Source organism: Ovis canadensis, chromosome X, assembly GCF_042477335.2.
Source record: "Ovis canadensis isolate MfBH-ARS-UI-01 breed Bighorn chromosome X, ARS-UI_OviCan_v2, whole genome shotgun sequence".
NCBI lineage: Eukaryota > Metazoa > Chordata > Mammalia > Artiodactyla > Bovidae > Ovis > Ovis canadensis.
The window spans coordinates 66,628,594-66,652,186 of NC_091727.1; the positions used below are offsets into that span (position 1 = coordinate 66,628,594).

The 23,593-nt window shown below is 37.8% G+C and overlaps 1 protein-coding gene across 6 annotated transcripts in view; it reads right to left on the minus strand.

The window, feature by feature from the left end:
* Positions 1-23,593, minus strand: part of PHKA1 (phosphorylase kinase regulatory subunit alpha 1) — a 171,525-nt gene that overhangs the window by 113,834 nt on the left and 34,098 nt on the right. For all 6 annotated transcript variants that reach the window (XM_070291836.1, XM_070291835.1, XM_070291834.1 and 3 more), the window contains exons 7-14: positions 21,825-21,923; positions 20,753-20,899; positions 19,529-19,582; positions 17,805-17,927; positions 13,818-13,913; positions 12,807-12,914; positions 8,846-8,924; positions 2,007-2,141 (exon numbers count right to left, since the gene is read on the minus strand). In XM_070291836.1, the coding sequence (XP_070147937.1) occupies positions 2,007-2,141; positions 8,846-8,924; positions 12,807-12,914; positions 13,818-13,913; positions 17,805-17,927; positions 19,529-19,582; positions 20,753-20,899; positions 21,825-21,923 (841 nt within the window). The remainder of the gene's footprint in view (positions 1-2,006; positions 2,142-8,845; positions 8,925-12,806; positions 12,915-13,817; positions 13,914-17,804; positions 17,928-19,528; positions 19,583-20,752; positions 20,900-21,824; positions 21,924-23,593) is intronic.

A 23,593-nucleotide genomic window follows, 5' to 3' on the forward strand; every position in this document is an offset into this window, starting at 1 on the left:
ATCAGGTAGATTCCCTATCTCTTCCTCTTTTGTTTGGTTTGGTGGGCATTTATCCTGTTCTTTTACCTGTTGGGTATTCCTCTGTCTCTTCATCTTGTTTATATTGCTGTGTTTGGGGTGGCCTTTCTATATTCTGGCAGTTTGTGGAGTTCTCTTTATTGTGAAGTTTCCTTGCTGTTGGTGGGGTTGTACAGGTGGCTTGTCAAGGTTTCCTGGTTAGGGAAGCTTGTGTTGGTGTTCTGGTGGGTGGAGGTGGATTTATTCTCTCTGGAGTGCAACGAAGTGTCCAGTAATGAGTTATGAGATGTCAATTGGTTTGGAGTGACTTTGGGCAGCCTGTATATTGGAGCTCAGGGCTGTGTTCCTGTGTTGCTGGAGAATTTGCCTGGTATGTCTTGCTCTGGAACTTGTTGGCCCTTGGGTGGTGCTTTGTTTCAGTGTAGGTATGGAGACATTTGATGAGCTCCTGTTGATTAATGTTCCCTGGAGTCAGGAGTTCTCTGGTGTTCTCAGGATTTGGACTTAAGCCTCTTGCTTCTGGTTGTCAGTCTTATTTTTACAGTAGCCTCAAGCCTTCTCCATCTATACAGTACTGTTGATAAATCATCTCCTTTTGAAGACAATGGGCTGCTTTTCTGGGTGCCTGATGTCCTCTGCCGGCATTCAGAAGTTGTTTTGTGGAATTTACTCAGCGTTCAAATGTTCTTTTGATGAATTTGTGGGGGAGATTGTGGTCTCCCTGGCCTATTTCTCTGCCATCTTCAGCTTTCATTATTAAAAGACCACTCTTGGTGAAGGAAAAAAGTACACACACAGACACACACAGACACACACACACACTATAGGCTTTGGATTTGTAAGTGGGAATCTACTATCTAGGCTATATTCTTTATTTATATATTTACTCATTTGTGGCTTGATTTAAGATTGCATTATTTTCCATTTGGTGCTATAACAAATTAACATAAACTTAGTAGCTTAAAACAACATAAAAGTATACTCTTACAGTTCTAGAGGTCAGAAGTCCAAAATGAGCGTTATGGCTATTATAGGGTAAAATAAAAATCAAGGTGTCAAGCATAACTGGTTCCTTCTGGAGACTCCAGGGGGAGAATCTGATCTTTGACTCTTCCAGCTTCTTAGAGGATAAGGCCAGTAGCCTTATCACTCTAATCTCTTGCTTCTGTCATCACATGTCCTACTTCTATAGTCTGATCTCCCTCTGGGTACCTCTTATAAGAAGACTTATGACTATATTTAGTGCCCACCTGTATAACCCAGAATAATCCCCTCCACCAATCTCAGTTTCCTTTACCTAATAACACCCACAAAAATCCTTTTTGCCATATAAGGTAATGTTCACAGGTTCCAGGGATTAGGATCTGAATATCTTTCAGGGCCACTACTGAGCTTTCCACAAAGATAGTTTAGAAATTTTGCACATCCTTTTTTTTTTTTTAAAGTTAACATCATAGTAATTTGTTTAATGTGAAATTTGTAATATCTTGCATAAATTTTTAATTTGTAGCAATTTGTTTAATGTGTTTATCACCAAATTTAATATATACATTGAATAAAAAATAAGTACTAATTAAAAATAAGTATTAGATATCAACTAATTCATTACATGACAAAGTATAAATGACCTAGACACAAGCTCCTTGGCTATTAATCTACATAGAATTCCTATTTTTCAAAACAGAAATATAGGTCCCAAGAAAGAGAAGAAGAACATATTGGTTAAGCACACACTTGGAACGAAGATACAACATTGCCTGGTAACAATCATGCCCTTTGTACCAAAGAGTTCATAAAACACACTGAAAATTATCGACCCTGTTCAGGGTATATAGGGTTAGAAACTTTGATTCCAGAGACTCTAAATTCCATTTCAGATCTAGTTTAATAAAGCAATAAAAATAAAACATCAAGAAAATATAAAATGGAAGGAAACAAGCCTGCATTGAATAATACTTTGATTCTAGCAGGTTAGCCAATCTCCTTACCTAGGCTGGAATAAATGTGGCTGAGAATACGAGCTGGTTGTACTCTGATGGGGTATACCTCAGCAATGGTCTCCACATCAATTCCCTTGTTCTTCAAAATGGATTTGATTTCTTCTGTTTCAGCTAGAATGGAAACTGTAGGAAAGAAAAAAAAAAGATGAGGTTAACAGAAAATTTTATTTCAACAGGAACCTAAAGATCTCTCAAGAAAGAAAGTGAAGTAGCTCAGTTGTGTCTGACTTTTTGTGACCCCATGGACTGTAACGTATCAGGCTCCTCTGACCATGGGATTTTCCAGGCAAGAGTACTGGAGTGGGTTGCCATCTCCTTCTCCAGGAGATCTTCCCAACCCAGGGATTGAACCCAGGAAGTCCAAAAGATCTCTCTCAAGCTACACAATATTTTTTGAAGGGAAGATAAAAAGAAGAGAAGGAAATTAACAGTTATTACAAACTTAGGAAACAAGCATCATGCTAGGTACATAACGATATCTAAATGGAAAAGGAACTAAGACCTTGTGACTAGAATATTCAATTCTGTTTTTTGTCTATATACCTATGTGCCTCTAGAGAACACCACGCTTGCTTTGTATCTGGGTTTCTATGTTTAAATAGAAAAAAAGAGGCCAGGGACAGCATTATGAAGATAATAAAGAATAACCTAATGATACAAATCACTCTATAGCTAGAGAATGATAGAAGGCAAGGTAAATTCAGGATAAAGAATTGAGGTGCCCTATTTGAAATTGTGTGTGGTTGTTCTGGGGGATGGGGATAACACTTTTCTAGACTCAGAGCCTACCAAGCCTGGCAGCTCCCTTTTCATCCTCTTACACTCACATCTCAGAAGTGCTCATCATACTCACAAGGGAGAAGAAGTCCAGGCCAGCTCAGTGACTCTTCCATTTATTTTCCCTTTATGGGACTGATACCTGTCTGGGGGCCAATAATCTGAATGGGACCTCAACTGGCTTAATGCTAAGCAATAGGGGCAAACATGAGCCCTACTCCTGCTTCTCTAGTGCCACTGTGTTGTGTTAGTTGCTCAGTCATGTCCGACTCTTTATGACGCCGCGGACCCCACCAGGCTCTTCTGTCCATGGAATTCTCACGGCAAGAACACCAGAGTGTGTTGCCATTCCCTTCCCTAGCTAGTGCCACAAGGTGTGTTGAATTGGGTTTATGAGAAAATTAAGGTGCCATTTGGTTCATGCCAGCTTACTAGTATTGTCTATGTTGAGTTTGGGGGGCAAAAGCCTAGTTAACAAAGTGCTACTCTGCATTCCTTTTCCATTATCTTTTGTGTATTTTTCTGTCTTGGGGAGCTCATGGTGTTGTGTTGCTGTGATCTGGGGCAGGATATGCAGGGTATTGTGATTACAGGGTCCTCTGGATATAACACCACCTTGATTACTTCTAACTGAAAAATGACAAAGATTCTCTAGGGAAAATAAACAAAGGTAGAATAATGGTGGGATGACAAAATCCAGGGAAACACATGTGGTTATCCTTTCATTCACTAATAAACATTTACTAAGCACTTTAATGGATAAGGCATTATGCTAAAAACTAGGGATTTAGAGATGAATAAGTTAGTTTCTCCTTCAAGGAGCTCACAGTGTAATAATATTGTCACATACATAAACTAATTATAAAACAAATTGCAAAGTATATATACATATATGTGTGTATATCTATCTATCTATCTATCTATATATATATATGAACATTATGAGACCACCCAAGAGTGACACCTATCTAGTCTGAAGTTGGTAGAGGGAAGTTTCAGAAAAGACTTCCTGAAGGAGTTGATGTCTAAGCTGAATTTGAAAGAATGAATAAGTTAGCCAGGAGAAAGAAGGGAATAGGAATGAGGAAATTAATTTTAGGTTGAAGATTGAGAATGATCATAAAACATGAAAATAGAAAAGAGTATGTGTGTGTGTATGTGAGAGAGAGAGCAGCGGTGTGGGGACAACATATATTTCAATACTGCTGTAGCATGAAATATTTGAACAGTGGCAAAAATAAAAATAAACAACCCCTCACCAGCAACAAAATGAATCTGGAAAGGCAAATAGTGGTTAGATCATTATGGAGAGCACTTTAAGGATTTTGCATTTTATCCTCGAGTACTGATTTCCAAATTGCATTCTCCTAAGTCCTAGGGTTCTGCAGAGAGCAATGCAGTTGGAAGCAGGAGTAGAGGGGACTAAAGGAAAGGTAAGTGAACCACGTTCTGGGGCCCCAGGAATACTTTCAACCCAACAACTCAGCATTTTATGTTTTATCAAATATTTAGAAAATGCTTACTTGGTACCACTTATGCGCTAGATACTACCATATGCTAGAGATACAAAGATAGATATGATCCTTGGAGAAAATGACATTTGACATTGAGTCTTGCTAGAAGGCTGAATAGGAGTTACTCTGGCAAGCTGAAGGTAAAGGTAAGGAAGAAGTTGTTCCAGACAAAAAATAGCATAGAAAAAGACTCATGGGCAACAGAAAACCAGGTAGATCTAGGAATAATAAAAAGTCCTTTATAGCAGGAGCATGGGGTGTAAAAGGACAATGATGAGAAATGACACTGAAGACAAGGTCAGGGACCAGATCATAAAGAGCCTTGTAAGTCTTGTTAAGAAAGTTGGTAATGGGAAGCCCTTGCAGAGTTGTAATCGGGGGAATAATACATCCATATCTTTATCTTAAAAAGAACATATTTGAGTTGCTGAAAGAATAAACCGATATACTATAGTTGACCTACACTGAAGACGAGGAGAGCACTTAAAAAGTAACGCAAGAAAGAGATGCTGATTACTTAGATTAGGATCATGACATTGGTACTAGATAAACTTGATGGATTTCTGAATTATTTAGAGGGTAAAGAAATCAGAACTTGTTAACTGACTGAATGTAGGAGATGAGAGAGGGGGAGATATTGAGAATGTTATTTGTGTAACTGTGAGAAAAGTGTACCATTTACTGACATAGGCAAATAGGGAGAAAAGCAGGCATGAGTGATGTAGAACTAGGAGGGTACAACTGATTACTTTTAAACATTCTGAATTTAAAGTGCAGAAGTCATTAGCATAGAAAGAGATGAGATGGGTCAAGGAGAATGTATAGAAAATAAGAAAAAAGGACCTAGAATATAACCTTCAGAAATTTTAACCTATAAGAAATGGGCAGGTGAAGAAAAACCTGGGGGTGGGAGTAAGGGGTTCTTGTCTTATAGCTTATATTTCCTCTATGGTATAGGAGGTGAGGTCATCTACTGAGAGGGGAGAAGTGAGGAGGCAGGAAAAGGGAAAAGGTTAGCAATGAGAGGTGGCTGAGATACAGTAACAAATATTCTGAGTAAGAAGAGCAGTGGCCTATGGACAAAACTCCCAGGAACACCAACAGTTAAGAGGCAAACAGAAGAGAAAGCTCAGAAAGAGAAATAATAAAATTTAGGTTGAAGGAGATCTAAAAATGTATTCACAGAAGACACAGGAGTTAAGAGTTTCAGGAACAAACAATAAGTAAAACAGAAAGACCCACTAAGAAGTGGATTGAAAAATATTTACTGAGTTTGGCAATAACTTAAGCAAAAGCACTTTCAAAGGAATAATAAGCTAGTTGTAAAGGACATCAGAATGAATGGAATATAAATAAGTGGAAGTTTGGATAAGAAAGGAAGAGTAGGATAACTAGAGGATGATGAAGATGTCAATTTACTAAAAATCAGAACCAACAGAGAAGAGTTTAAAGATGACAGGAAAGAGCAGGTTTCTAGGAAGGGTGGGGAAAAGGATAGGATCAACCATCAGAAGGGAGAGTTGGTGCTGAAGAGGAGAAAAAGCAACTGCTCTGAGACTAAAGAAAAAGAGGTAAAAATGGGTTGAAGATATAAATAAGAATGTAGTTGGGGTTTGGGAAATTGACAAAGATCAGAACATTAAGATTATCCAGCATGAAATAGCAGGCCAAAAATGAGGCTGAAAATAAGCAGTAGGGTTGTTGAGAAAAATGAAAATGCTGACTAATAATAAGAACAAGGACTAACAGGAAGCAGTGTGGGCCTAGTTGAGTTGGAAACTGTGGATTTACAGCACTACTGCTATGCTCACTTGTTTGATTTTTTTTTTTCCTAGAAAATTTTAGCAAGGCAGGTATAGGATCAGAAAATAAGAAAGGTGATCTGGAGCTATGATTTTCCTGTGTGGGTGTAGCAGAAGTATGGTGCACTGGTGATTAAGATATTTAGATGACCAACTGAAAGGTAAGGAAGGATATTGTCATTGCTCAGTTGCTAAGTTGTGTCCAACTCTTTTGTGACCCATGGACTGTAGCCCATCACGCTCCACTGTCCGTAGTATTTCCCAGGCAAGAATACTGGAGTCAGTTGCCATTTCCTTCTCCAAGGAATCTTCGTGACCCAGGGATTGAACCTGTGCCTTCTGCATTGGCAGGCGGATTCTTTACCACTGAGCCAACAGGGAAGCCAGGGAAGGACAGACTAGGAGAAAATAGACAAAAGTGTAACTGGGGGATGGGGCGGGGAGAGAAAACTGAAACAGTATGTAATTATGACTGGAGATGGGGACTTTTGGCACTGGAATATCTGAGGTAAAATAATTCTAATGTTTGGTCCTCAAAGTGAGTAGAGTAGTGGTAGAAGGAAAGGTCACTAGGGTTATGGATATCCAAGAATTCTGAGGCTAAAATATTAGATGGCACTTACTCTGATGTTGAAATCTATCACTATGGCAGGAACTGAGGAAGAAGAGGAGGCTTTAAGCCAAGTCTCAAAGTCTCGAATGAATGAACAAGAGTAACCAGGAGACTAATATAGCCAGATGGCACAAGCTTCAAAGGGGAGCAAGTTTTCTCATGGAAGGAGAGTAATGGTCTTTTATATAATGTTCGTTATGTACTAAATACCTCAGAGATATCGCAGGTTTGGTTCCAGACCACTGAAATAAAGTGAATATCATGATAAAGCAAGTCACACAAATTTTTAGCTTCCTAGTCTATATGTAAAAGTTATGCTTATACAAAACACACTTATGGTTACCAAAAGGGATGACAGGGTAGAGGGGGGGGATAAACTATTAGGAGTATGAGATCAATATATACACATTACTATATATGAAATAGGTAAACAAGGGAACTACACTCAATATCTTATAGCAACCTATAATGGAAAAGAACCTGAAAAAGAATATACCTGTATGTGTGTGTGTATATATATATATACACACATATATACGACTGAATCACTTTGGTGTACATTTGAAACTAACATAACATTGCAAATTAACTATACCTCAATTAAAAAATAAATAAAATTAAAAAAGAGTTACATTTACACTATGCTTTAATTTATTGTGTGCAACAGTATTGTATCTAAAAACACAATGTGAATGCCTCAGTTAAAAATACTTTATTATTATTAAAAATGCTAACCATCATCTGAGCCTTCAACAAGTCATAGTAGTAACATCAAAGATCACTGATCCCAGATTGCTATAACAAATACAGTAATAACGAAAAGCTTGAAGTTTTGCTAGAATTATAAAATGTGACAGACACATGAAGAGAGCAAAGGCTCTTGGAAAAATGGTACCAATAGACTTGCTTGACATAAGGTTGCCAGAGACCTTCAATTTGTAAAAAAAAAAACAACAAAAAACACAGAATCTGCAAAGAACAATAAAGTGAAGCACAATAAAATGAAGTATGCATATATGTTGATAAAAAAGACTATCTTTATGACCACATAGGATGTCAAGTATAAGAAGGTTTAGAAAATACAAAGGATTATTTTTCTATATAGAATCAGTTCCAACGGAGGTTGGGATTGAAATGGAGACATATTGGAGGAGCTTCACAGGAGGCTGTGCTGCTGTGCTGTGCTAAATGACTTCAGTCGTGTCTGACTCTTTGCGACTGCATGGCCTGTAGTCCACAAGGCTCCTCTGTCCATGGGATTTCCCAGGCAAGAATACTGGGGTGGGTTGCCATTTCCTCCTCCAGGCGATCTTCCCGACCCAGGGATTAAACCCGTGTCTCCTACATTAGCTGGCGGATTCTTTACCACAGAGCCACCTGGGAAACCCTTCACAGGAAGAACTAGTATCATATTGGATAGCGTTTTAGGGGAGTCAAAAGTCACCTGGAGTTTTCTACTCTAGGAGACTAGTATAATAGTGATATCATTGAGAGAGTTGGGAGAGGTAAAAGGGTGGAAAGGAGACAAAAAAGGTCAGTTTTGCATTTAAAGCATAAGCTACAAAGATCCTTTATATATATTAGGGCTAGAATTCTTAACATGTTTATAGAACTTAGCCCAGTGTTTTGCATAAAGCAGATAACCTCAAAATTTAAGTTAATTTCTAGGAGAAAAAAAAAAAAAGGTTTTGAACATTCTCTAAAGAAGTAATAGTTGGAGCCATGAAAGAAATTTATTATGAAGGAGGCAGCCCTAGTGAACACATGCAGGGTATAAATACAGAAATAACAAGTGTACAAGACTAAGTATACAACCATTAGGAGGATATGAGAAGAAAGAAATATTAGCAGAAAAAGCATAGAAGGAATACTCAGAACAAAAACAGAGATAATCAGGAGGCTATAATATATCATGGTGAAAAGAAATGAGTTTCCAGAAATAAGAAGTGGTTAAGAGTGGTTAAACATTTGCTCATAAGTAAGATTAATAGCAGAACCAAGTTTATAACATACATTTTTAAGCCTAACAAAATACTTCATAAAGAATAAAGTCATCACTTACTGGCCCAAATCAGACCTTTTAATATAAAGTTTTTAGATGTTGGGAATAAGAATACATACCTTGAACCACAACATCTGGCTTTGGTACAGTAGAAAACCTACGATTTAGGGGATCAATTTCTCCAGGAGCTAAAAATCCCTAAAGAAAATCCATAAAAAAGACAGATTATTATATCTCCAAAGAAAGCTAATATTGGAGGAGAAATAACATACCAGTGGCAGAAATGCGTACCATAACATGTGAGAGGCAAGTACGGAAAGAAAGCAAATACCTTTACTGTATGAAAGTGTTTAAACTCCTGAATTCACATCCAAATTAAATTTGTCTGGAGTTAATTTCTAGTGGCTGCCACAAATTCTTTTTTGGAAATAGATGGGGTATAAAAGATAAACAGAAAGTTTTCTAGTTATAACTTCATTTTCTCTGCATGCACATGATTATACAATCAGACCACAATGCTTATAATCAATAATTTCAGTCATCAGTCCTGTTGCTTTCACATTTACTCATATGCACTCTATGCTTTCTTTTCAGCAGATATCTTTTGACTTGACCTGAGTCTGTCTTTGATGAAATAGGATGAACTCATCCACTTAGCCCTTAAGAATATCATTTATCTCCTCATTTTTAATAGCATTTAATTTATTCTAATTGAATGAGAAAGTCACCAAGTAAAGATTTTAAACAAATCATTCTGCCCATTATTGCTACATTTATAATAATGTCAACCAAAGATAAACCTTTATGCTGTACACCTGAAACTCATAGTGATCTATGTCAATTATACCTCAAACCTGGGACAAACAAAACAAAAACAGCTGTAGAAAATACACAAGTTACTTATAAATAAGTCAAAGAGTCTGGCTCAGAAAGGAAAGCTAAGTCCCACCCTAGATCCTCTAGGAGAGTGGTCCCCAACCTTTTTGGTACCAGGGACTGGTTTCATGGAAGACAGTTTTTCTACAGACTAGGGTGAGGGGCATGGTTTTAGGATGACTCAAACGCATTACATTTATTGGGGCTTCCCTTGTGGCTCAGCTTGTTAAGAATCTGCCTGCAATGTGGGAAACCTCGGTTTGATCCCTGGGTTGGGAAGATTCCCCTGGAGAAGGGAAAGGCTACCCACTCCAGTATTCTGTCCTGGAGAATTCCATTGACTATATAGTCCATGGGGTTGCAAAGAGTCAGACACAACTTTTACTTTCACTTATTTCTATTGGTATTACATCAGTTTCACCTCAGATCATCAGGCATTAGATCTTGGAGGTACAGGATCCCTGCTCTAGGATTATAGGGTTATAAGAAGAGGTGGCAAGAATACACAGAAGAACTGTACAAAAAAGATCTTCATGACCCAGATAATCACGATGGTGTGATCACTCATCTAGAGCCAGACATCCTGGATGTAAAGTCAAGTGGGCCTTAGAAAGCATCACTACGAACAAAGCTAGTGGAGGTGATGGAATTCCAGTGGAGCTATTTCAAATCCTGAAAGATGATGCTGTGAAAGTGCTGCACTCAATATGCCAGCAAATTTGGAAAACTCAGCAGTGGCCACAGGACTGGAAAAGGTCAATTTTCATTCCAATCCCAAAGAAAGGCAAGGCCAAAGAATGCTTAAACTACTGCACAATTGCACTCATCCCACATCCTAGTAAAGTAATGCTCAAAATTCTCCAAGCCACGCTTCAGCAATACATGAACTGTGAACTTCCTGATGTTCAAGCTGGTTTTAGAAAAGGCAGAGGAACCAGAGATCAAATTGACAACATCCGCTGGATCATGGAAAAAGCAAGAGAGTTCCAGAAAAACATCTATTTCTGCTTTATTGACTATGCCAAAGCCTTTGACTGTGTGGATCACGATAAACTGTGGAAGATTCTGAAAGAGATGGGAATACCAGACCACCTGATCAGCCTCTAGAGAAATCTGTATGCAGGTCAGGAAGCAACAGTTAGAACTGGACATGGAAGAACAGACTGGTTCCAAATGGGAAAAGGAGGACGTCAAGGCTGTATATTGTCAAACTGCTTATTTAACTTCTATGCCGAGACATCATGAGAAATGCTGGACTGGAAGAAACACAAGCTGGAATCAAGATTGCCAGGAGAAATATCAATAACCTCAGATATGCAGATGACACCACCCTTATGGCAGAAAGTGAAGAGGAACTAAAAAGCCTCTTGATGAAAGTGAAAGAGGAGAGTGAAAAAGTTGGCTTAAGGCTCAACATTCAGAAAACAAAGATATGGCATCCAGTCCCATCACTTCATGGGAAATAGATGGGGAAACAGTGTAAACAGTGTCAGACTTTATTTTTTGGGGCTCCAAAATCACTGCAGATGGTGACTGCAGCCATGAAATTAAAAGATGCTTACTCCTTGGAAGAAAAGTTATGACCAACCTAGATAGCATATTCAAAAGCAGAGACATTACTTTGCCAACTAAGGTCCGTCTAGTCAAGGCTATGGTTTTTCCTGTGGTCATGTATGGTTGTGAGAGCTGGACTGTGAAGAAGGCTGAGCACCAAAGAATTCATGCTTTTGAACTGTGGTGTTGGAGAAGACTCTCGAGAGTCCCTTGGACTGCAAGGAGATCCAACCAGGCCATTCTGAAGATCAACCCTGGGATTTTTTTGGAAGGAATGATGCTAAAGCTGAAACTCCAGTACTTTGGCCACCTCATGTGAAGAGTTGACTCATTGGAAAAGACTCTGATGCTGGGAGGGATTGGGGGCAGGAGGAGAAGGGGACGACAGAGGATGAGATGGCTGGATGGCATCACTGACTCGATGGACGTGAGTCTGAGTGAGCTCTGGGAGTTGGTGATGGACAGGGAGGCCTGGCGTGCTGCGATTCATGGGGTTGCAGAGAGTTGGACATGACTGGGCGACTGAACTGCAGTGAATCCTATAATGCCTGGGTTATAGCTTATATGATAACCTTTAATGGGGAAGTAGATTTGTCAACAATTCTGGAAGACTCTGAGAAAGGGAAAGCTTCTTATGGCTCAAAATATCACAAATAAGCTGAACATAAAGTAAGAAATTCCTAAGTGCTTCGTTAAGAACTGTATCAGCAGAGTTTAATGTAAAGAACTTATAAAGGGCCCCTTATCAACAAACAAACAAAACACTATGATGCTCATAAACACTTGTCATGGTACCTAAAATTTTCTCATCAGTTTATTCAATTAAAGAATGAAACATGTTGCTTGGAAAAGTTAGCACTTAACTCCATTAAGTCATTACAGAAAAAAAGTGAAAGTGTTAGTCACGCAGTTGTGTCTGACTTTTTGTGACCCCATGGACTATAGCCCACCAGGCTTCTCTGTCCATGAAATTCTCCAGGCAAGAATACTCGAGTGGGCAGCCATTCCCTTCTCCAGGGGATCTTTGTAACCCAGGAACTGAATCCGGGTCTCTTGTATCGCAGGCAGATTCTTTACCATCTGAGCCACCAGGGATAAATCATTACTATCCAAGAACAATTACGTTCACAGTCACCAGACAAGGCACCACGGGGCATTTCCAGCCTGATCTCAGAGCAACTTCAAGTACAGTACCAGGGTAGGAAGCCCTGGGCAAGCATAAGGGACATGGTTACCAGGGGGAAAGATTTTTTTTTTTAGGGGGAAAGATTTTTGCCAAGGATTGGCCATGTTCCCACTCTGGAAGTGGAGGAAATTTTGTAATTAAGGCAGAACACAAAAGGTTATTCACAAATATTGTTGTTGTTTAGTCGCTGAGGCGTGTCTGACTCTTTTGCAACCCATGGATTGTAGCCTGCCAGGCTCCTCTGTCCATGGCTTTTCCCAGGCAAGAATACTGGAGTGGGTTGCATTTCCTTCTCCAGGGAACCTTCCTGACCCAGGAATTGAACCTCAGTCTCCTGCACTGGCAGGCAGATTCTTATGACTGAGCCACCAGGGAAACTTGCACTCACTAATGAGTTCCTGACAAATCTGTTTGTTATGGTGACTGAAGCAGAAAAGTAGAAGAGCCTTGAAGTTTCCCCTTACCTCTGCCATCAAGCTTCCTAAAATGTATAGAGACTGTCCCCACATATGAGGCAGTTTGCCCATGGGGACTCGGTCCACAGTGTGAGGATTTTTATATTCTTCATCAACCTAAATTACAAAAGATAACAAGATAACGCAAAAGAAGGTTTAAGATACTAGACAACAAAAAGGGCGAGTCTAGACTGTGATTCATATTCTATAAAACAGTCACATATGCAATACACTACAAAGTCAAGCACTATGATAGCAGTCTAGGACAGTACTTCTCTAACTGTATGCACCACCTGAGGTCTGGTCCAAAGGCAGATTCTGACTGAGTAGATGTGGGGGAAGGCCTGAAATCTGCATTTATAACAAGCTCTCAGGTGATGCTGCTGATGTTTCTAGGAGCTTAGTCCATTCAACCCCACTAGCATGGAAGACTGCATCTCTCCCCCAGCTAATGTTCTGCAATGGGAGACAAGGAACAATGGTAATCACAACTGGCATTTTGAGAAAATGGAGACATACTTCATTTTCCAAGCCTGATCTACTCTATTAATCACAGATGACTATATCACAGCAGAAAATATAAAATACTGAGCGTTTACACAGAACTTCACTCTAGTTCAGCCTACTGATCTCCATGCCATTCTCAACTTTAAAGTTTGATTAAAAAAATAATCTCTGAATAATTTATTTAAAAAACTGAGATATAGCTGACATATAAAAAGGCCATATGTATTTAGCATATGCATCTTGATGAGTTTGAGGATAAATATACATCCATGAAACTACCATTGAAAGGTTTGGTCTTGCCCTCATCTCACTCAGCAACGGTACCATAAACAGGCCTGCTTTAAAACTTTATTTTCAAAGGAATAAAATAATATTTTTATTGTCCTATACCTAAAGACAGACTCTAGAACATTAAAATCAAAAGATTAAAATTCATTTGAGTCAGACAAGGCAGTCCTTTTGAGGTACTGCTTCTCTTCCCCCAGCTCCATATTAGGGCACTGTCCAGCTCACCTTGTCAGGAGGAACACTGTACAACTCTGGCAGAAGTGGGACTCCATTTTTGCCCTTGATGAGGACTGCTTCAAGAGCCTCTCTGTATTCTTGAACCTGTAGATAAAAGAAAAGAACAAAGTTTATAGAGAATTACCTTTGGGGAGCTAGAAGAGGGTTGTAGCCAAAGAAGATTCTATTGTAAAGGAATGTATTCACCCAGAGAAAGGGAGAAGAAAGGGAAGTAGCATTTACTAAATGCTTATTAGAGGTCAGATATTATGCTAGGAGTTTTGCATATGTTAATGGATTTAATAACCATCCAGGTATGTGTAATTAAAGCCTATTTACAGGGAAATTAAGGCTCAAGGAAGTTATGAGCTTGTGGAAGATGACACAGCCAGTGCAAGTTTGAGTCCAGATTTGAGTCCAAGTCAACCTGCCTCCATGGGTCTACTTTTATCCACTATGTACTAACCTAAGTACAGCTTATTGACTGTACATGTAATTGCTTTTAAAACTGTTTTGTTTCTGCTAAATTAAGTTTCTATTATGATCAAGTTTACATTTTTTGCTTAACAATTTGCTGTAGATTAGTAATACATAAAAAGTAAAAAAACCCACTATAATTTATGGTGGAAAAAATATACAGTCAGTTCTGCTGTAATAGTTGTTTTGAAAGCACAAATGTGTTCCAATGCATTTGATATATTAGTGAACGATTTGAGCATAACATAAATTTCATATCTGCTTATGCACAATTTCAACCTGAGAATGCACTCAGCTGAAAGGAGTCTTGTAAGAATACACAACACACACACACATATACACACCTCAGGAGAACCGTGAAACACAATCCACATGTGGTGTTATAACTTTCCATCCAATTTTAAGTAACTCTCCTTCTACAACTCTCCAGCTGCGCTTATGGTCACTTTGGCTACATGGCTCTATGCCTTTCCTTCTACTTAATTTCCCCGTCTGTTCCCTCCTCGGCTTATTTTTATTCTTCTTCTCTGCTTAATATTCTTTTTTTCCCCTCTTAAACTATCTCTTGACCTATGGCTCAGTTGGTAAAGAATCCGCCTGCAATGCAGGAGACCCTGGTTCGATTCCTGGGTTGGGAAGATGCCCTGGAAAAGGAATAGGCTACCAACTCCAGTGTTCTTGGGCTTCCCTTGTGGCTCAGCTGGTAAAGAATCTGCCTGCAATGCAGGAGACCTGGGTTTGATCCCTGGGTTGGGAAGATCCCCTGGAGAAGGGAAAGGCTACCCACTCCAGTATTCTGGCCTGGAGTATAGTCCATGGGGTGGCAGAGTCAGACACAACTGTGTGACTTTCACTTTCACGCTCTCTCTCTTTTCTTCTCTTCCTCTGGCACATGGAGTAGCAAGCGTGGGAGCCCTGTGAGGTGCACATACTCACAAGCAAACTTCAGCTGTTTTTCAAGTACAAGGGCTATATCTTTGTGGTATTTATGTATTTCTTAAACATTTAACATGTATAAAGCTGTGGTACTGCTTTTTCAATTATGAGAAAACCAAACACTAAAAATTATATTTGAAATATGAAACAAGTTAATCCAAAATTTTAATAATAATATTAAATTTAATAAATATTTTAATAGTAGCATAATATTTTATATGCATGATCTCTAACTTAACATTTCCTTCTTGTTGAACATTTAAATTATCACCAGACTTAATTTGTATGAATGTAATAGTGATGAGCAGAATTGTATGTAAATGTATGCTATTTGCAAAATAGTTTTCTCAGAATATAATTTTTGAAATAGGAATGAATGAATGCTTTAAAGCCACTAATGTCTATTTGTGGTACTGTTTTTATTAGGTTCCTATCATTTTGTATATATTTCTGAGAAACTTTTTAAGTGTTGTTCCCAGACCACATTTTCCCACAAACCCTATAGTTTTTACTTCTTGAATATGCAGAGCATGGTAATTTTTAGGTTACATATGTGTCTCATTATAGCCAAACTGACTGTACCTTGCACTTATCACGTTTTCATCTGTGGAATTCAAAGAATTTTAGTGCTGTACAGTTCTTCAATGAAGAGAGAAAAATTATTCTCATCATATGTACAGACATATCTTGTTTTATTATACTTTATTATGCTTCACAGATACTGCGTTTTTTTGTTGTGTTTGTTTTTACAAACTGAAGGTTTGTAGCAACCCTGCATTGCTCAAGTCTACTGGCACCATTTTTTCAACAGCATTTGCTCATTTTGTGTCTGTGTGTCATATTTTTTGGGATTCTCACAGTATCTCAAAGCATGTAAAAGCAAAAGATTATGACCTATAGAAGGCTCAGATGATGCTTATTATTTTTTAGCAATAACCTATTTCTAATTAAGGTATATACATTGTTTTTTCTTCCTCCCAAGAGTTTAAAAAACCTAAATGTGTTTATACTCAGTTGGCACATTTAACAAATAAATCTTTCTTTGAGCAAGTACAGTTTTTGATAAGTTATTTTGTAGAATTTGAAAAGGACTGAAAAAAATGGTAGAATCAAAATAGGGTGGTCAAGATAAGGCAGGTATTTCTATTATTGTTTTTCTTGCTCAAAAAAATATACTCTATAATTTACTAAAGCTTAGAGAAATAACCCTTTGTGCCCCTGAAACTTTGGTGTAACTCTATTATTTAAACTCACATTGGTAGTTGCAGACTACTATTGGCCAAAACATTCAAATTACACAAAGCTGTATTTTATGTAACTGAGTAAAATGAATTCCAAATGTGTTGTTTTTACATCCAAGTTTAGAAAACAGCCAATTTGCAGAATGCCTGACATTAAGGTTACTTGATTAAATTGTCTGGTCTCACTGTTTTCTAACAATGGTTTCTGAACTTCTTTATTTGTGTAGCTAAAAAAAGCAATGATGACTGTGTTTTGGGGGGTGAGGACAGGGTATAACTGGGTTGCTGTTTTGTTTTGTTTGCTTAAGTCAGAACATCATTTCCAAGATTTGTTTTTTAAAAAGACATATAAAGTCAGGAGGTAAATTCAAGTATTTCTGATGACTAAGGCAAATAGACAAGGCTTGCTATTCTGCTTTCTATATTTACTAAAAGTCAAGTCTGAGTCATAGCAATATCTAGGTCTTCTAACTCTTGTTTTTAAACACTATTTTGTATTGGGGTATACAGCTGGTTAACAATATTGTGATATTTCAGGTGAACAGTGAAAGGACTCAGCCATACATATACATGTACCCATTCTTCCCCAAACTATCTCCCATCCAGGCTTCCACATAACATTGAGCAGATTTCCCTGTGCTATACAGTAGGACCTTGGTTATCCATTTTAAAATATAGCAGTGTTTTTCTAGGTCTTTTAACTCTTTTTGTTGGGGGAGGAATGTAGTCAAAATTTCACTTTTTTCGATTACTTAATTTAATTGGAGGATAATTACTTTACAATATTATGATGGTTTTTGCCATACATCAATGTGAATTTGCCACAGATATTTATGTTCCCCCCATCCTGAACTCCCCTTTCACCTCCCTTCCTGCTCTGTCCCTCTGGGTTGTCCCAGAGCACTGGTTTTTGGTGCCCTGCTTCATGCATCAAACTTGCACTGTTCATCTGTTTTACATATGGTAATGTACATGTTTCAGTTCTATTCTCTAACATAGTACCCTCAACTACTAGTCTCTAGGAAAGTGGTACTTAACCTTTTTGGAACCAGGGACCAGTTTTGTGGAAAAGAATTTTTCCACAGACCTAGGGGCATGTGGTGGTTTCGGGATGATTCAAGTGCATTACATTTGTTGCATACTTTATTTCTAGTATTATTACATCAGCTTTACCTTGGCTCATCAGGCATTGGATCCTGGAGGTCAGGGACCCCTGTGAAGACAACTGTGTGTCCTCCCTATTAGGAAGACTTCCATTTGGGCATAAGGTCAGCACAGTCATTAACTGAAAGAGGAAGACGTAATAACAATCTGCTGAAAAGCCCTTTCCCCAGCGCATTACCTGTTCTGCATTGCCACTAAAGACCCCATCAAGGATAAAGTATGTCCAGAACAACGGCCATTCACACTCAATGTTTTCAAATAACTTCAGCTCAGCTGGTTCATAGTACAGACGATTGGGATCCTAGTAAAGACAAGAAACAAAGTCTGTCTTATTACTCCAAGATCAGACTATATCTTTAGTTCAGAGGTATTACAACACAGTCTTTCATCACTAATAGTTTGTTTCAGAGAAGGCAGCTCACATACACACTCTCCTTCTTTAGCAAATACTGGTGGCTCAGACAGTAGAGTCCGTCTGCAATGCAAGAGACCTGGCTTCAATCCCTGGGTTGGGAAGATCTCCTGGAAAAGGAAATGGCTACCCAATCCAGCATTCTTGCTTGGAGAATTCCATGGACAGAAGAGCGTGGCGGCCAACAGTTCATGGGGTCACAAAGAGTTGGACATGACTGAGTGACTAACACTTTGTCATATGGTTCTAACTAGTAGAACTAGGATAAAAATGATACTACAGGCAGAAATATGAGGAAGTGAGACTAATTTGTAATAAACTTGAGTCTGGTTTTGTACTTGTTAACTTTGAGTTAGTAGCAGAACATACAAATAAAAATGTTTAGAAGGACAGCAAGTTGGGAATCATCCTTGAAGATGTGACTCATGAAACACAAGTTATAGCTGCAGTACCTATATGCAATGAATAAGCAGCCCAAGAACAGAAACTCACTAAATCCTCAGTTTGGTGAAGGAGAACAGAAAGAGGAGAAAAATTAGGGTGGCACTGAGTTGGGGAAATTAAAATAGGAAAATAATTTCAAGAAAATGTAGTGGTAGGTAACATCAAACCTATTTTTATTGTGTTTTTTTCATGTCTATAGTGAAATCAGTAAAATCTAGTTATAGTCCATAAAACTATATAAAACTATCTATCATCCATTGTAATTTGGATTATGATTTGAATAAAATTAAATTCATCTAAAAAAAGAGAGTAAGGACTGAGAAAATGCTACTAGATTGGTTACTCAGGAGATTATGATGATTTTTCAGAGTACAATTTTAATAGATTAGTAGGGGCAGAAGTCAAAAGGCCTAAAGTATAACGTGGAAGAGAGGAAGTAAGCCAGAAGAATTTGAGCTCAGTAATTTAAAAAATTATAATGGCTCTCAACCAGCTGACCTGAGCTACATTGCCAATGAAAGTAATTAACAATCACTCATTCTCTTTTTAATAATACTTAATTTTCTTCATTGATATTTCCAAGGAAAATTTTTGACAAGTGGAACAAAAGAAAGTTAACTTTTCAAGATCAAGTACTGTTTAGAATTAATCAACTGCAAAAGGTGGAAGGGATCCAAAAGGATCTACTGACAAAGAGTTTTCCTTTGTAATTATTGAATATTTCAGGAGGAATACTTTGAGGCTATGTAAATATTCTGTTTCTGCTAAAATTTTCATCCAGTGATTTAAGCATCCATCAGTAGCTCTCTCCTGAAACTAAACAAGAGGTGGAAGGATGTACACTTTCCTCTATTTTATTTAATATGGAACAGCTCACAGAGAAAACCTGGCAACTAATTCCCCAAAAGGCAGCAAGCATCAGTCATTGTTACCCTGTTTAGTAATTATTTGAAGTAATATTGATGAGATACATATTTTCTCTGAATGAAGCTGCAGTTAGTAGTGACCATTCTATCTTGGACTCATTTGGGGGAAAACAAACCTACCTCTTTAGGAGTTTTATATCCATCTCGTAGAAAGCGACAACAACCATAACGACCCTGGAAATGCAGAGGAAACAAGTAAGAAGCACGTACATTGGTACAGCAATATAATGAATCAGAAATGCATCCTCTACAACAGCTACATGTGCCAACCTTTCAACCACATAGAAATTATACCTAAAAAACAATTTTAAAAAACTCTGATATCAGTCCAGAAACAGAAACCAATTTCAGCAATGTGATTTCAAGTGAGGGCTAAGTTATAGGCTCTTCCCCAAAGCAAAGTTCTTATTTTATCTTCTCCATGGCTTTCTACCATTGGATAAGTCTATGACAGCCCAATTACGAACCTATGTGGTTCTGCTCACACAGTTCTTACAAGACCGCAGTTTTTTTGTTTTTAAAGGAAACACATTTAAAAATTTTTTGAGATCATTTGAGACTTACAGAAGAGTTCCAAAAACAGTACAGAGTCCCCATATTTCCTTCAACCATGGTCCCCTAATGTTAATATCTTATATAACCACAGAACATTTTGATGTTTCTGTTGTTTAGTCGCCAAGTCATGTCCCACTCTTTTGTGGCCCAACAGGCTCCTCTGTCCATGGGATTTCCCAGGCAAGAATACTGGAGTGGGTTGCCATTTGCTTCTCCAGGGGATCTTCCTGACCCAGGAATTAAACCTGCATCTCCTGCATTGGCAGGCATATTCTTTCCCACTGAGTCATCTGGGAAGCCCATAGGACATTCACCAAGACTAAAAAACTAACCTTGGTACAACACTACTAACCAAAGTACATAACTTATTTGGATTTCACCAGACTTTTCATTAAGGCTTTTTTTCTGTTCCAGTATCCAGTTTAGGGTCCCACTGCATTTAGCTGTCATGTTTCCTTAGTCTCTTCTAATTTGTGACCATTCTTCAGTCTTTCCTTGTTTTTCATCATCTCAGTGTTCTTGAAGAGCATCTGCCAGTTATTTTGTAGCATGTCCCTGAATTTGACTTGAGGTACTGCATTCTTGGGAAGGATATCACAGAGGTGCTAGGCACTTCTCAGTGCACTGTATCACGGCATATACATGATATTACTATTACTTATTACTGGTGATGTTAACTCTGATTGCTTGGTTAAATCACTGACACAGGCCACATTCAAGGCCCACAAAGATACTAATTTTGCCTTAAAATTAGAGCCTTAAAGAAAAGAAAGGCACATATGGACATACTTGAAGCTTGGTGATGATTTCCTGTTTTGTGAGCTCCACCAACTGGTTATCCTCTACTGCAAAGGCTGGGAAGGAAATAACTGAAAGTAAACTAGCATCAACTTCTTTAGATGTTGAAGCCCGGGGGAGTATTGAATTAAGGATAGACTGAAAGAAAGGAAAGAAAGGAAGTCAAATGTAGCGCATTAGTAAGTGGCCTGGGATTATAAAACTAATAGCTTTAATTTCAAAAGATTTATGTTGAAGAAAATAATTTAAATGAAAATCTAAAAATGATTCAATAGTGAGAGCTTAGAAGACTAGCTACTTCTATAAATCATTCCTGTCTTAATCATTCTCTCAGTGTTTCCTAATCTTGATTTTTAAGTAGCTGCCAATGGATAAAGAATATTCTAACCATCATTTTTCTACCCATAATCCTGCTGCTCCATTAACAACTATTTAAGCATAAATATAGCTACTGGGAAGCAGAATATAGAGAGCTTAGCTCCTATATCCCCAAAATTTATCTTCTCATTTGAAAATTTTGCATTTTTAAAATTAGAAAGTAAGATTATATTCACTAGAACACCATGGGGGTCCAGTCAGGGTTTGAAGAAGATGGGAATAGCCATACTGTCAATGACAAGAACCTTTATCTTTCAATATATGAAGTAATCGTAAACAAAACTGAAGATATGCATTTACCATGTAAACAATCTAATTTCCAAACATCTAACCCTAATGCCAATGGGAACAAGAGAAATTCAGAACCACTATCAAGAAGAACACTCAAAATCTATCACCTCTTGTTCTCTTGGTATATTTAGAAAAGGAGATACAATAGAGGATAATTTCATACACTGTGAGGGATCCCTTTATAATGTTGGGTGAGAGAACAGGACTATGATCTCTGCTATAGCTCATGCCACATCAGGTTTATCTCTATAGGATGCTTAATAAGACATTTTTGGCACATGATAATAAATCATATTATGTATTCTCATTCAGTTCTCCTTATTCTAAAGCTCATGCTAAATTTGAGTCTGAGTAAAAATATATTTTTCTATAATATGGTCCATTATCCTCTTACCTGGCAGTGTTGTACTTCATCAGCTAGGACATGGATAACTGACTGAGGCCCACCTTTCACACCAAACAGGTCCAGTTCATCTAATGCTTCCAGGGCTGCCTTTGAAGAACAAAGGAGGAAAGGACAACTTTAGCATTATAAAGACGTATATTTCTTATCTGTCTATCCCGGTATCATATCAATGCACATGATGTCATATTAAATACGTTTAGCAGAACAGAAACTATAATAACATTCTTTATTCACAGGGGTCTCTTAGTTTTTTTTTTTTTTGGTCTCCCAAATTGTCCCAGAGACATTTGAGATGGAGGTTGTAGTCATACTTTCATGATTAAAAACCCTCAACAAATTCAGTATAGAAGGAACACCTGTCAACATAATAAAGGCCATATACAACAAACCCACAGCAAATTCAATGGTGAAAAATGGAAAGTTTTCCTGTAAGATAAAAGCAAGGCAAGGGTGCCCACTCTCAGCACTCTGAAGTACTACTTCAACATAGTACTGGAAGGCCTAGCTAAAGCAATTAGCCAAGAAAAAGAAATAAAAGATAGCCAAATCAGAAAGAAAGCACTGAAATTGTCATTATTTGTGGGTGATATGATCTCATATATAGAAAACCCTAGACTCAACCAACAATCTATCAGAATTAATCAACAAATTCAGTAAATTTTCATGATATAAAACAAAAATACAGAAATCAGTGGTGTTTTCTGTACAGTAATGACAAAATATCCAAAAAATAAATAAAAATATCACATTCACAACAGCATCACCAGCAATAAAATACTTAAGAATAGATTTAACTGAAGAGGTGAAAGATCTGTACAATGAAAACTACAATACTTTGATAAAAGAAATTGAAGACAAAAACAAATGAAGATATCGCCATGTACATGGATCAGAAGAATTAATATTATTAAACTGTTTATACTACCCCGTCATCTATAGATCCAATGTAATCTGTATAAAAATTCCAATGGCATTTTTCACAGGAAAAAAAAAAACCCTAAAATTTCTAAGGAATTACAAAAGACACCATATAGCCAAGGTAATTATCAAAAAGAAAAACAATGCTGAAGGCATCATACATCCTGATTTCAAACTATGCTACCAAGCTATAGTTATTAAAACAGTATGATATAGGCATTAAAGTAGACACACAACCGATAAAACAGAATAGAGAGCCCAGAAATAAATCTCTGTATTTATAGTCAGTTAATATTTTATAAGGGAACCAGGAACACTCAATGAGAAAAGGATAGTCTCTTCAACAAATGGTTTTGGAAAATTGGATAATCACACACAGAACAATGAAACTGGACCCCTATCTTACACCACACACACAAATTAACTCAAAATGGATTAACATAAGACCTGATAAACATAAAACTCCTTCACATTGGTCTTGGCAGTGATTTTTTTAGATATGACACCAAAACTATAAGCAACAAAAGCAAAAATCAATACAAGGGACCACATCAAACTAAAAAGCTTCTATACAACAAAAGAAACAGTCAAAAAGATGAAAAAGAACTGCTAAAGACAGACCCTCTAGTCACCTGTTGCAATCCAAGGTCTGTCCATGTGGTAGGCGATACCGAGGTTTTGCTGAGTCAGAGATCTTTGTTGTGTTCTTATGCACTGGCTTTTGGAACTCAAGGAAAGGCCCTTTCATTTTGGGTGAAATTCCTGTTGGTAGATTGGACCTAGACTGGTCTTTGGAGAGAGATCAAGCCCTGAGTCTTCAGAGTGGGAGCACTGACTCC